Source organism: Macaca fascicularis, chromosome 5 (assembly GCF_037993035.2).
Source record: "Macaca fascicularis isolate 582-1 chromosome 5, T2T-MFA8v1.1".
Taxonomy (NCBI): domain Eukaryota; kingdom Metazoa; phylum Chordata; class Mammalia; order Primates; family Cercopithecidae; genus Macaca; species Macaca fascicularis.
This window is the reverse complement of record NC_088379.1, coordinates 128,355,753-128,368,968: the sequence shown is the minus strand read 5'-3', so window position 1 is coordinate 128,368,968 and position 13,216 is coordinate 128,355,753. Positions and strand designations below refer to the sequence as shown.

General features: G+C 40.6%; 1 protein-coding gene and 1 long non-coding RNA gene across 11 annotated transcripts in view; both read right to left on the bottom strand.

Moving 5' to 3' along the window:
* The window catches only part of AFG2A (AFG2 AAA ATPase homolog A), a 396,759-nt gene that overhangs the window by 34,163 nt on the left and 349,380 nt on the right, over positions 1-13,216 (bottom strand). For 6 of the 10 annotated variants that reach the window (XR_012435054.1, XR_012435050.1, XR_012435052.1 and 3 more), the window contains one exon: positions 3,775-4,476. The exons of 3 other annotated variants lie outside the window; for them this stretch is intronic. Coding sequence is in view for 3 of the 7 variants with exons in the window: in XM_005555872.5 (XP_005555929.3) it covers positions 4,300-4,476 (177 nt within the window). In the remaining 4 variants the exon portion in view is untranslated. Of the gene's footprint in view, positions 1-3,774; positions 4,477-13,216 lie in introns of those variants that run through there. One more of the 10 variants, XR_012435056.1, reaches the window with a different exon arrangement.
* On the bottom strand, positions 540-3,986 carry LOC141410337 (uncharacterized). The gene is made up of 2 exons (XR_012435057.1): positions 3,047-3,986; positions 540-1,229 (listed from the first exon to the last, which is right to left on the bottom strand). It is a non-coding gene; the product is annotated as an uncharacterized lncRNA (long non-coding RNA).

Below are 13,216 nucleotides of genomic sequence, written 5' to 3'. Positions count from 1 at the left end.
AAAGGGCTATGGAAATAGATATCTTATTCCCAGACATAATGTCTCCCATCCTGTCAGGTAATGAGAGTGTCATCTAGACATTACTTTCAGCAACAAATTTCTCTCAATTTGTTTCCTAGGTCCTAAAAGCCTGATCTCTTATTTGCCTTCTTGCATTTTATTCCATTGTACCCAGTACTCCTGATTTTCCAGAAACATGGGGTTGTGGGCACTGTGGATTGCATTGTAAATTCATGGAACTGAGTTAAATGGTATGACTGTATTGGTTTAAGGCCCATCTTTAAAAAATTATCATGAAATATTTAGGTACACAAAAAGTACAGACTATATTAAATCAGCACCTATATTCCCATCGTCCACCTTAAGATATGAAACATTACTGACACAATTGAAGCAGCTTGACTTTTCTCCCCTGAGGAAATTCTTTGCCAGTATTTGGTACTTTTCTTTTCATTTATTCTTCCACTATATATGCCCCCATAAACATATATTTTTCATGCTTCAAATTTTAAATATCATATTCTTCTAAAACATTATTCTTTGTTCATCTGTTTCATCCCTATTTCATATGTAGCTCCAAATATTTTTTATTGCCACAGTATTCCATTGTATGCCTATCATATGAATCTATTATTGATGGATATTTAGATTGTTTCCAGGTTCTTACTACTTAAAAATAATAGTACTAGGAACTTTCCTGTTCGCTATCTCACTGCACTAACGTGAGACTTGCTCTGGGATATGCACCTAGGAGAACCATTAGATTATAGGGTCTTCAACATTGCTAGATAGCTAGTTGCCTTCCAAAGTGGTTGTACCAATCTACGCTCCCATCAGCAGATCTGAGGCCCCACTGCTTCACATCCTGTGAGATTACAAGCCCTTGGTAAGCTGGGCATTAGCTTTTGGAATCCTGTGAGATGAGGATACATTCCTCTAACTAGTGCAAGTGCTAGTTACCTCCAGGGCATTTGTAGGTTGGCTCCACGTTTTTAAGTTAATTTGTAGGTTTTGAGGTTTCATGAATTTGAAGGCAGTGTGAATTCAAATCCTGAAGCCATGGGCAGGTAAGCTCATAGTCAGAATTCTCAGAGAGGCCTCTTTTTTTTTCTTTTTGAGACGGAGTCTCGCTCTGTCCCCCAGGCTGGAGTGCAGTGGCCGGATCTCAGCTCACTGCAAGCTCCGCCTCCCGGGTTCACGCCATTTTCCTGCCTCAGCCTCCGGTGTAGCTGGGACTACAGGCGCCCGCCACCATGCCCAGTTAATTTTTTGAATTTTTAGTAGAGACGGGGTTTCACCGTGTTAGCCAGGATGGTCTTGATCTCCTGACCTCGTGATCCGCCCGCCTTGGCCTCCCAAAGTGCTGGGATTACAGGCGTGAGCCACCGCGCCCGGCCTCGAGAGGCCTCTTTTTAAAAATGTTTTAAAAATCAAAAGCACAGGCCAAGTCAGAAAGGCTCCTTGTGGTCTTCCTGGCCAGCAGGAGATTTTTCTTTTCTTGTCTACCCTTGTGCTGAGAGTGTTGGTTATTAAAGAGCTTGAGCATTACGTGCAGAGCTCAGTTGTAACTTCATGTTATATGGGCTGAGGGCTTTGAGTGGCCATTAATATCTAAACTTGTTGATTGGGACTGCTACCCTCCTCCCCACCACCCAGCCTCCTGCCCCAGGGTCATTTCAAGCTTCTGGTTTTTATTTTATTGGGAATGAGATTTCTTTCATTTTCTTGTTTAGGCCCTGAGGGATAAGTTTTCCTCTTATTTTCTTATGCCCTTAGCCATATATTTAATAGGGAAGAAGGTAAGGTCCTCTCTCTTTTCATGATTTTCTATGTAAATAACAACTAAAGGGAACACAGAGCATAAAAGTTTTGAGGTATTTATTTCGATATGGAAGTCTTATTTTCCAGATCTGCAGCGTCCAAGAGAACCTTCTGAATGATGGGAATGTTTTCTACTCTCTCCAGTGAGGCAGACCCTTGCCATATGTGGCTACTAAGCATTTGAAATGTGGCTGATATGTCTGATAAACTAGTTCATAAATATTATTTAATTTTAATTAATTTAATTAAAATGGTCAGATATAATGAATGGTTATTGTATTTGACAACACAGTTTTAAATGGTAATATTCTTTGACCCCTGGGTGGGTTTATGTACTGGTAAACCAGTGTTGTCTTGAAAATCTGGTATTTTTGAGGATGTAAATATATTTGAGGATGAAATATTTGAGATGTGACTTTAGAATATATGTCACCACAGGCTGGGCATGGTGGCTTACACCTGTAATCTCAGCACTTTGGGAAGCTGAGGCAGGAGGGTCACCTGCAGCCAGGAGTTGGAGACCAGCCTGGACAACACAGCAAGACTCTCTCTCTGTTTAAAAAAAAAATTAGCCAGACATGGTGGTGTGCACCTGTTTTCCTAGCTATTCAGGAGGCTGAGTCAGGAGGATCACTTGAGCTCCAGGAGTTTGAAGCTGTAGTGAGCTATGACTGTGCCACTGCATTCCAGCCTGGGTGACAGAACAAGACCCTGTCTCTAAACAAACAAACAAACAAACAACAAGGAACATATGCCACTACAAAACTGTATAGCCCATTATTTTGATAATCAGGTATTTCTTGTCTGATCTGTCTTTCTGGGAATTTTCAAAGAGCTACAGCGATCAAGTTTAAGTGCACATTCTTCCCATTGCCAGTTTCTGATCTGAAGTCAGAGAATCACTTTCTGAAAGCTTTTTCAAGAGTATTTATGAAGTAATAAAGTGTGAAGAAATCCTGAGGATAAACAATAAGAAGCATAAATATACATATTTAGAATGCAACTTAATATGCTTAAGAGTACAATTTGGCAGCTGGGAGCGGTGGCTCATGCCTGTAATCCTAGCACTTCGGGAGGCCGAGGCGGGCGGATCACGAGGTCAGGAGATCGAGATCATCCTGGCTAACATGGTGAAACCCCATCTCTACTAAAAATACAAAATAAAAATAAAAATAAAAATAAAAATTAGCCCGGCATGGTGGCGGGCACCTGTAGTCCCAGCTACTCGGGAGGCTGTGGCAGGAGAATGGCGTAAGTAAACCCAGGAGACAGAGCTTGTAGTGAGCCTAGATAGTGCCATTGCACTTCAGCCTGGGCGACAGGGCAGCGAGACTCCTGTCTCAAAAAAAAAAAAAAAAAGACTACAATTTGGTCTATCTTTGAACTAAAAAGTTTACTAGTACCCTGAAAATATGTTAAGTAAAAACATGAGTGCATCATATGATTTATTAATAGCATTTTATTAAAAAGAAAAATAGCCTGACCAGGTGCGGTGGCTCACGCCTATAATCCCAGTACTTTGGGAGGCTGAGGTGGGTGGATCACCTGAGGCCAGCAGTTCGAGACCAGCCTGGCCAACATGGTGAAATGCTGTCTCTACTAAAATACAAAAATTAGCTGCGTGTGGTGGTGCATGCTTGTAATCCCAGCTACTCAGGAGGTTGAGGCAGGAGAATTGCTTGAACTCAGGAGGCAGAGGTTGCAGTGAGCTGAGATCGTGCCACTGTACTCCAGCTTAGGTGACAGAGTGAGACTCTGTCTCAAAAACAAACAAACAAACAAAAAAACAAGACAAAACAATAACAACAAAATCCCAAGCCTACTGCTCTAGGCTTAGAGTGGGCTTACACTTACATTTTGTTTTCTAACTTTCAAAGGGCATTGTATTATTCAAAATATCTCTCAAAAAATTTTTTTGGCCATAGGTAGAGATTAAGAAGACTAAAGCAAAAATGCATCTGTGAATTTTAATAACACATATATGCATATTTGAAAACAAGGCCACATAAGCCTGGCTGGCACATTGGGCCAAATTACTGACTGGCCTTCAAAAATAAAGATTAAAAAAAATTTATCCACATACATTTTTTTATATCCCTGTATAAAATTGATGCCAACACGTTTGGCATTTTAGAAAGACACTCAAAAACAGATTTTTAGAAAGACACTCAAACAGATTCTGGAAAAAGAAATTGCTTCATGGGATGAACAGACTAGGTCACAAATGAAAACGCTAAACATTTGATTTTTAAACCGCACCACAAATTTCCAGATAAAACTAATTGAAACTTATGCTCAGAGATATTGTCACTGTACTTACATGAGTTGAAAACCCGTAAGAACCAAAGCCCCTAAATTCTACTGAATATAATTCAAACATTTTGCCTAGTAAAAAATTTTTTTAACACTCAAAAAATTTTAAAAAGAAACAAATTTTCTCTGGAAAGGATTTTCATCATTTTGAATATATATATTTTCTCAGAGTGTATGCAGCCCACTCTTCTCTTGATAATCTTCATAAAAACGTCTCAATGACTCAGGAATTCTAGGTGTCACAGTGCTCAAGGCCTGAGTGAAATGTCTTTTCATGATGAGATTGGCTTGAATGTCTTCTTCCAGAGCCAGAAGAGCTGCCTCTCTGCAGACGGCTACAATCTGAATTTTTAAAAAATAAGTAAATAAAAGGAGGTAGAAAACAATCAATACTCTTTTAGAAACATAATATTCCAAATATTCATCTGTGGTAACATCTACAACTAAATGCCCATCGTTAAAATTTATCTGCAAGAATTAGTCCACTCAAGTTTTCAAAAAGATAAAAGGTAATCATATACAGAGCATTCTGTTCTTTCCTTCATCCCAAAGCAATGTATTAAGTACTCAGAACCAGGAGTGCCAAAAGATATCTAAGAAGTGGCATTTTCTTTTAAGGGCATTTGCTCTTAACTGTAAGGGTAGGTAGCTGTGCACGCACATACTTTTAACATGGGATAGCAAAGGATGCATGTGTCTATGTGGTGGGGGGAGGCAGGAGCCAATGGTCAAGGGAGGGCAGAGCGGGGAGATATTCTGATACAGAGTGAGGCCCTGCTCATCAACACACCGTGTCATAGCAGTTTCCACATTCCTTTCAACCTTTGATGTATTACCCACATGTAAAAGCATTTCTTTATGTGTATCTCTTTAATGAGTTCTTAAATCTCAGGAATATCAGATAGGGTTGTCAACATTTACTTTGGAGAGCTGCATTAGAACAGAGAAGTGAATGCTGTTTACTCAGCCAGGAAAGCTGGAAGAATTGAAAAGAATCTGGGGAGGGGGCGGAATGGATGCAGAGGGAGGAGGGAGGAGGCAGTAGGAAAACGGAAGGGGAGGAAGGTTCAAGAATCCTGAAATGTGTTTTTAAGCTTTCTGGACTTCAGACAGCGGAAGCAGGCTGATGCCAGTGTCATTCTAAAGACACATTATGGTAGTGAAAAGAGCTTGAGGGATGAAAAGAGATATTGTGATTTTCAGGGCAACAGGGAAAACAGTGATTGATATTGACTGCGCCCTTATATCGGTAAATGAAAGGGCCAGCTGAAACACATTTGTCCAGCCATTCAGCATATTTTCTCTGTTTGTTCACTCACTGAAAAGAGTTCCTCTGCTTATGCTAGGCTAATGGCTGCCAAAGCAGTTTAGTAGCTTTTTAGGGGATTTAGCAGCATGTTTAGGGAGCTTTCAAAAACATGCATAGATTTAGATGGCTTTGTCAAATTACCACAATGTAACTATTAGTTCTGGGCTTCATTAATGAGCACTGAAGTTAACTATAGTGGTTATGCATGTTAATGTTTTTCTGAAAAAAGAGAGTGGCTATCATCTTGTTGAAGGAAAAAACAAAACTTCAAGGGATTAGTAAAACCACTTTATCACATGTTCTGGTGCAAAAAGAGCTCTTTTGAAAACAAGAATGTGATAATTAATAAGCACAGTAAAAGCCTGTGAAATGCCCAGCATGGTAAACTGGCTATCCGATGGTTCCACTGTGTTCTAAGGGGATCTCTACAAAGGGAGGTGAAGGGACCAAGTGGGAAGAGTCCCCTCCCACACCTCTCTGAGCAGCACTTCTTTCATCTGGACAAGAATTTGAAGCAATGGTTGCAAGGCTAAAAAGGCTGAAGAATCACTGGAAGAGGCAAAGAGCACTACATTTCCTGCCAGGTGGCGGAGCTCTCTTTCTGTCTCCTGCATACCTCCCCCAACCTCATAGCTGAGACTCCCTCAGAGAATACAGAGCCTGGCACATAATGGTTGGAAACAGTTATTGAGCACCTACTATGTGAGTGCACAAAGACTAATTACTGTACTAATTCATTTGCTATATGACTGATGTCTCCCTGTTTTTGCACAGCAGTGGTCTTGCTAATAGGGGTATATGTAAAGTCAGATGGAAACACATCCAATAGAGTGGTCAGATGAGCGTGTGTACCATGGTGGCTGGGGTGGGGCGTGGAAAAAGAAGGGGGTTGAGAAAAAGAGAGGTAACCAAAAGGCTGCCTGGAACCTCTCAAAGTTTCTGGGTTTTGGTTCACATGGCTAGATGGGTGGTTTGCCCAGCTGGCATATCTGAGGAAGGGAACCAATTGTCAGATAGGCTTCCACTCTCAACACAAAGTAATCAAACTGGCAGAAGAAGAAATGATTGTACTCCTGTAATCACTGGAACCTCAGGAAGCCTAACCCAGCGTGGTAAATAAATGTAGGTAGTGGGAAGTGTTATATCATTAGGGCCTAGAAGGCTGTCCTTAGGGTCAGTTCCCCTGGGCAATTCCTCTTAGAAGATCCACTTTCTTTCCTTCACATTTGCTTCTATAGATTTTTCTCTTTTTTGAGACAGAGTCTCGTTCTGTCACCAGGCTGGAGTGCAGTGGTGCAATCTTGGCTCACTGCAACCTCCACCTCCTGGGTTCAAGCGATTCTTCTGCCTCAGCCTCCTGAGTAGCTGGGACTACAGGCGCCCGCCACCACTACTGGGTAAATTTTTGGTATTTTTAGTAGAGACGAGGTTACACCATATTAGCCAGGATGGTCTCGATCTCCTAACCTCGCGATCCGCCCGCCTCAGCCTCCCAAAGTGCTGGGATTACAGGCGTGAGCCACCACGCTCGGCCTGCTTCTATAGATTTTTCTATGAGCTATAAATTGTTGTTTTGTGGTAGCTTACATGGTAGTGACAAAGCAGGTATTAGTGATCAGTTATGGTTAGAGAAGTAGTGAGCACTTGAAGTGTGGATGTTTGTAACTTGGGGCCTCTAGTATATGTCAACATTTGAGAAAAAATTCTCCTACTATATTTAGTACTCCCCTGACTCTTAATAAACCATTCCATCTAGCTTGGAGAACTATGAAACTGTGAGATATAGAAAACTTGGACAGAGTTTTGACCAGATCACTAATGTTTGGATTAGATAGGGATGACCTAGAGAACTTTTGAGAGTTAATGAAAAGAGAAACATGGGTACTCAAGGACCTCATATGAACGTGTCTTCTTCTGTGTAGAGGAAGGACTGCAGCTGTCTGTATGTCCTAGGGTGGGAGAAACACTGCCTGAATTCAACACTTGCTTCAATAGACATTACTCTGTTTATTTTTATTTATAAAGGATGCTCTGAAGAACTAGTCAATAAGGTCATCTTCTTCTGCCACTCTTACTTTCCTATCACATTTACTTAGCAATATACAGCCAGTAACTGAGGGAAATGTAAACAGGACACTACAAATAATTAGCCAGTCATTCTTTCATTAATCAACATCCAGTGAATAGCTACTCTGTGCGATAACTATATGAAGCCAGGTGGAAGATCCAAGCATATCTAAGACTTAGCACCTGTCTTCCCATGCTCACAAACCAGTAGTGGATGCACATAAGTTAAATGCCGTGTGTGCCATGGTATTAGAAGTACTGTCAAGGAGGCAAATGGAAAGGGCTTTAGTGTGGAGAGAAGGAATAAATTACAGCTTTGGAAACCAAAGTGTGAAGAACAGAACTGAGACATGCATACAGGTAAGGAAAAGGACTAGCGGTAATAAAACGAGCAGAAAAACAGCAAGGTGGGAAGAAGAAAACACGGATTACATTGAACTAGCCTCAGTAGATGGGATAAATTTTTTTAAAAAATAATAATTCTACCATCAAATATAACTAAAATTAACAATGATAGTGTTTTCAAAGTCATGTGGGCCACAATGACAGTGAAAGCTAGTCAATGCCAGTCCTCTCTAAAGCTCTGAACCAAATCCACAAGCAGCTGATGCACAAGCAGCTGACAGAGCGCAACTCCTAAAAGTTCCTTTTGTTTTTATTTTTTCCTCATGAAAAGGCTTCTTAGTAGAAATTCCAAAAGCAAAAGCATTGACTGGATTATTGGTTCTTTTCTCCTACCCCAAATAAAATGGTAGATCTGGAAACAGATCAATTCTTAGGATGTCCATGATGGCTGGTTTCTATTTGCTCTGGGAGCCACTTACTGTGGCCTGAGTTCCAAGATATGACATAACACCTCCCAAGAAAAGTGCAGCTCTCCTGTTCTTCTCATGGCCCATGCCAGCATTTCCCTTAAGAAATCAGTGTCTGTTCAGAAGTGTTCCATGGTCAAATAAGTTTTAGGCAACACTATACAGGTTGATTATTCCTTATCTGAAATGCCTGGGACATGTTACATATTTTGGAATATCTGCATTTTACTTATTGGTTGAACATTTGTAATCTGAAAATTTGAAATCCAAAATGCTCCAATGAGCATTTCTTTTGTGTGTTATGTTGGTACTTAAAAGTTGTGAATTTTGGAGCATTGTGGATTTCAGATTAGTGACACTTAACCTGTATATATTCTGTTCCCCATGGTGCACAATAGAATTTTAAAGGTTTTACAAAGGCTAGTAATGATGATCAGTTTGATTTTCTTTAAGCCAATGGAATGGTCTGAATGTTTTTCTCCAAAATTTATATGTTGAAACTTAATCTCCAATGCTACTAGTATTAAGAAGTGAGGCCTGTGGGAGGTGATTAGGTTGTGAGGGTTCTGTGCTCATTGACAGAATTAGTACCCTTACAAAAGAAGCCTGATGGAGCTGGTTGGCTCCTTCCACCATGTGAGGACATAGCTAGAAGGTATGTCTATGAGGAATAGGCCCTCACCAGGCACCAAATCTGCTGGCACCTTGATCTTGGACTTCCCAGTTTTCAGAAGTGTGAGCAATAAATTTGTATTATTTATAAATTGCCCATTCTAAGTTATTTTGTTATAGCAGCCAGAATGGACAATGACACTCATTGTTTCCCATAGAACTCTTCCCTTCCTGTTTCTGGCAGAATATCTGTAAATGGGTTACTGGTGATCTTTGGCACATACTTTGGGAGATACCAAACAACTCACTCAGGGCACATTATGGCTCTTGCTTATTAGCATAGCTTTTTACTTTTGCTCTCCCCTGTTCCAAAATAGGAAAAGGAAGGGGGTGGAGGACAGAAACACAAGGAATAAACATATTCTTTGTGTTTCTGAGAAGATGGGGAGAGGCCCGGGGGACAGAAGGAAGGCCAGTGTGTTTAATGGAGTCAAAGGGCAGCAACAGTGGCAGCAGCCAAGGCACTTGTGCTCTGGATATGTAAATAGTCAAGGTATGTTTGCTGAACTGAATAGTTACTTAACTACAAGTACATTTTCAAAAAGATGCATGCTATGTGCATCTTTCCCAGATATGGCCAATCTACAGTATTTTTATTACTTATGTTTCATACAATCTAGGTAAGTAGTCCCCAACCTTTTTAGCACCAGGGACTGGTTTCGTGGAAGACAGTTTTTCCATGGACAGGGGGTGGGGGAGTGGGGGGGGGGTTCAGAATGAATTTGTTCCACCTCAGATCATCAGGCATTAGATTCTCATAAGGAGTGCACAACCTAGATCCCTCGCATGCACAGTTCACAATAGGGTTCCCACGCCTATGAGGATCTGATGCCGCCATTGATCTGACAGGAGGTGGAGTTCAGATGATAATGCTCGCTTGCCCACTGCTCACCTCCTGCTGCGTGGCCTGGTTCCTAACATGCCATAGACTAGTACCGGTGCATGGCCTGGAGGTGGAAACCCCTGATCTAGATGTTGTCAGGTCTTCTTAAGTTCTTGGAATGAAGAGAAAGTAAATAACTAAAATTGTTTAATACTGTGATATACGTTCATCTCAAGCTATGTTTTCAGTTTGGAGCACTACCCTGCATTTAGTTCTTTCTGTAGAACTAATTTCTAACATTAATTAGAAATTCTAGCAAGAATACAACTATGCTTTTGTTATATTTGAGAGATGCTTTCTTAGGTATCAAAATATATCCCACAGGAACAGGAGCTTCTTTGTTGTACTGTCATAGAAAATAAAACTGCATTGGAATTGAGCACGACTTCAGAAAATTTACAAACAGTGTAGTAACATATAGTCATGTGTTGCTCAACAACAGGGATATGTTCTGAGAAGTGCATTGTTAGGTGCTTTCATTGTTGTGTAGATAGTGTCCTTACACAAATCTAGATGGTAATAGCCCATTCCACACTAGGCTATAGGGTCTATCCTATTGCTCCTACACTACACACCTGTACAGCATGTTACTGAATACTGTAGGAGGGCAACTGTAATGCAATGGTAAGTATTTGTGTATCTAAACATAGAAAAGGTACAGCAAAAATATAATATTGTAATCTTATGGGACCACCATCATGTGTTTGGTCCATTGTTGACTGAAATGTCATTATGTGGCGCATGACTGTAGATTGTTTTGGAGGATTAGAATGGAATCTTTGCTAAAATAAAATTATGCAAATGGCGATTTATTGTCTCACTTGATGAAACTAACCTAAGATTATGGGATTTTTCTTTCTGTGTTAAGCTTTGGAAAAGTGAGGTCTTTTCAGATAAATTTGCCAACATCTCTCTCTCTATTTGGGAATGAATACTACAGAAACTAAGGGGAAAAAACCCTTCAATTTAAACTAGGACCTTTCTCATTACTACCTATAAAGTTTATAGGAAAACCTAATGAGATAATTGTGTGTGTGTGTGTGTGTGTCTCCACCGAACCCAGGGACCACCACAAGCTCATCACTCTGCTGACATCACATTCAAAATGCAAATGGAGCTGGGTGTAATGGTGTGGGCCTGTAGTCATGCTACTTAGGAGGCTAAGATGGGAGGATCATCTGAACCCGGGAGTTCAAGGCCACGCTGGGCAACACTGTAAGACTCTGTCTCTAAAAATCAAAAAGCAAAAGTAGATAAAGTCTGGAACAGTTTCAGTGATGGGGGAATTCAGCTGAATTTTTCCCATGAGGCCATAAAGAACTCTGCTGAGAGGATGTATAAGTGAATAGACAAGTTTGAATCACAGACTGTCTGGAATGTTAAACTGACTCGTTTAGAAAGAAAACCTCGGTCACTCAAGCTCTTTAACTTCTTTGGCAAAAAGGATTTTGGAAGCGTTCCCTAATCCCTTCACCATCTTGTCCTCTTCCCCCATAGGCTGCAGACTAGATCACAGAAATGAATTATTAGCCAACTACCAGCAAGATTGCTTTTGCTATTAGGCTGTAAAAACAGAAACGTTTTGGTTGGCTCTGTAAATCTGAGTATTTCATCTTATTCAATTTTGACTAAAAAATTGATACCTGACCAGCCTGGCCAAAATGGTGAAACCCCGTTTCTACTAAAAATACAAAAAATTAGCCAGGCATGGTGGTGCATGCCTGTAATTCCAGCTACTTGGGAGGCTGAGGCAGGAGAATTGCTTGAACCCAGGAGGCAGAGGTTGCAGTGAGCCGAGATCGCACCATTGCACTCTGGCTTGGGTAACAAGAGTGAAGCCCCATCTCAGAAAAAGAAAGAAAGAAAAAAAAATTGATACCCTAGCTTTAAAATATATATGCACCTTTTTGCAAAGGTAAAAACACTACCTGCTTGTGGAAATGAGAAAATGAGACAAAAAACTAGCAGAGTGGGCCCAAGATCTCACTGTCAGGGATGGACGAAGACATGCCTTTGTTTCAGTGGCTATGACACTAATTTATTTGGTGCCAACACGTCACAAATTTTATTTCCATTTGTTCAACAGTAATAATAGATCTGACGATCAAATATCTGACAAAAACATAAAACAACAAAGGCAGGAGCTCACAATATGAAGGATTTAGGCATATTTGAAATGAATTCCTAAGATGTAGGAAAGGAAAAGATTTTTAACAAAAATGTTAGAAATCCTCATAGACACTGAATAAAATAGTAATTAGTTTCAAATGTGGGGAAAAAAGTTAGTTAGCAATGAAAGCAAAGGGACATATAAGTATAAAGTTTCATGCTATGCTAGCTCTCTGAAAAAGCAGTCCCTTTATAATAACAATATAGCAATAACTGGATTACGCGAGACAGCTCCACTTGTGAGCAGTGTGGGGAAGCAGCTCCGCGGGATGAGAAGGCTCTTGACCACTGAACCTTGGGAAATCTAATTACCTCACTTTTAAATGCAAAAGGGCAAAAGAGGCAATTGTGCAGAATTCTGAATGCCATGAAGAATAAGAACAATGTCTTACTTCACTGTGGAAAAAAATGAAACCTCTTATACATTGCCTACGGTTCTTTCCCTCAATTCATGAGACAAGAAGAGTTTAAACAGGTGGCTCAGCTTAGCAAAACAGAAACAGGCGTATTGTGAAAATTAAAACCAACATGGTTTCTAAGCAAGCAGTAATAATTTAAAAAAATGACGTGGTAAAGAGTAACAGTCAAGGCAAAGACTGTTTACCAAAAACTAATCAACAGGAAGGAAAAGCTGAAAAACGTTGGGCCCTATTCTGGGTATTCATTCCCGCTGTGCTTAACTCTCCTTCCCGTGTTCTTTTCAGTTTCACAGTAGTACTCAGGGCTTTTCTGGTGCATTGACGGATTAGAAACCCAATTGTAAATTTAAGCAGTTGCTTCCATTTCCAGATAAGACCTGGGTAGTGTCAGCATGTCCTTGCTATTGGCTGCAAACAGTTTACAATAATGACAACAGGCAAACATACACATGAGAGTGGCACGCTGGCGTGGGAAGAAGGGATGCCGCTCTAAGTGCGCCTGTAGAGTAGGGGAACTAAGAACCACTCCCTTCCAATAGGGATGCCGAAATTCTAACTTGACCTTCCCCACTACATTCCTAACTGCCTCTCAGAGATTATCGAGATCCTCAAAGAAAGGTGGAAGGGTAACAAAGGTCCGAAGGTGACTTAAACAGCTACCTAAATTCTGCTTGGATTCTGTCATCCCCTCCCCACACTTCTGGCAGGCACAGGGAGCACTTGGATCTGCGGAGAAAATGAAGCCAGCACT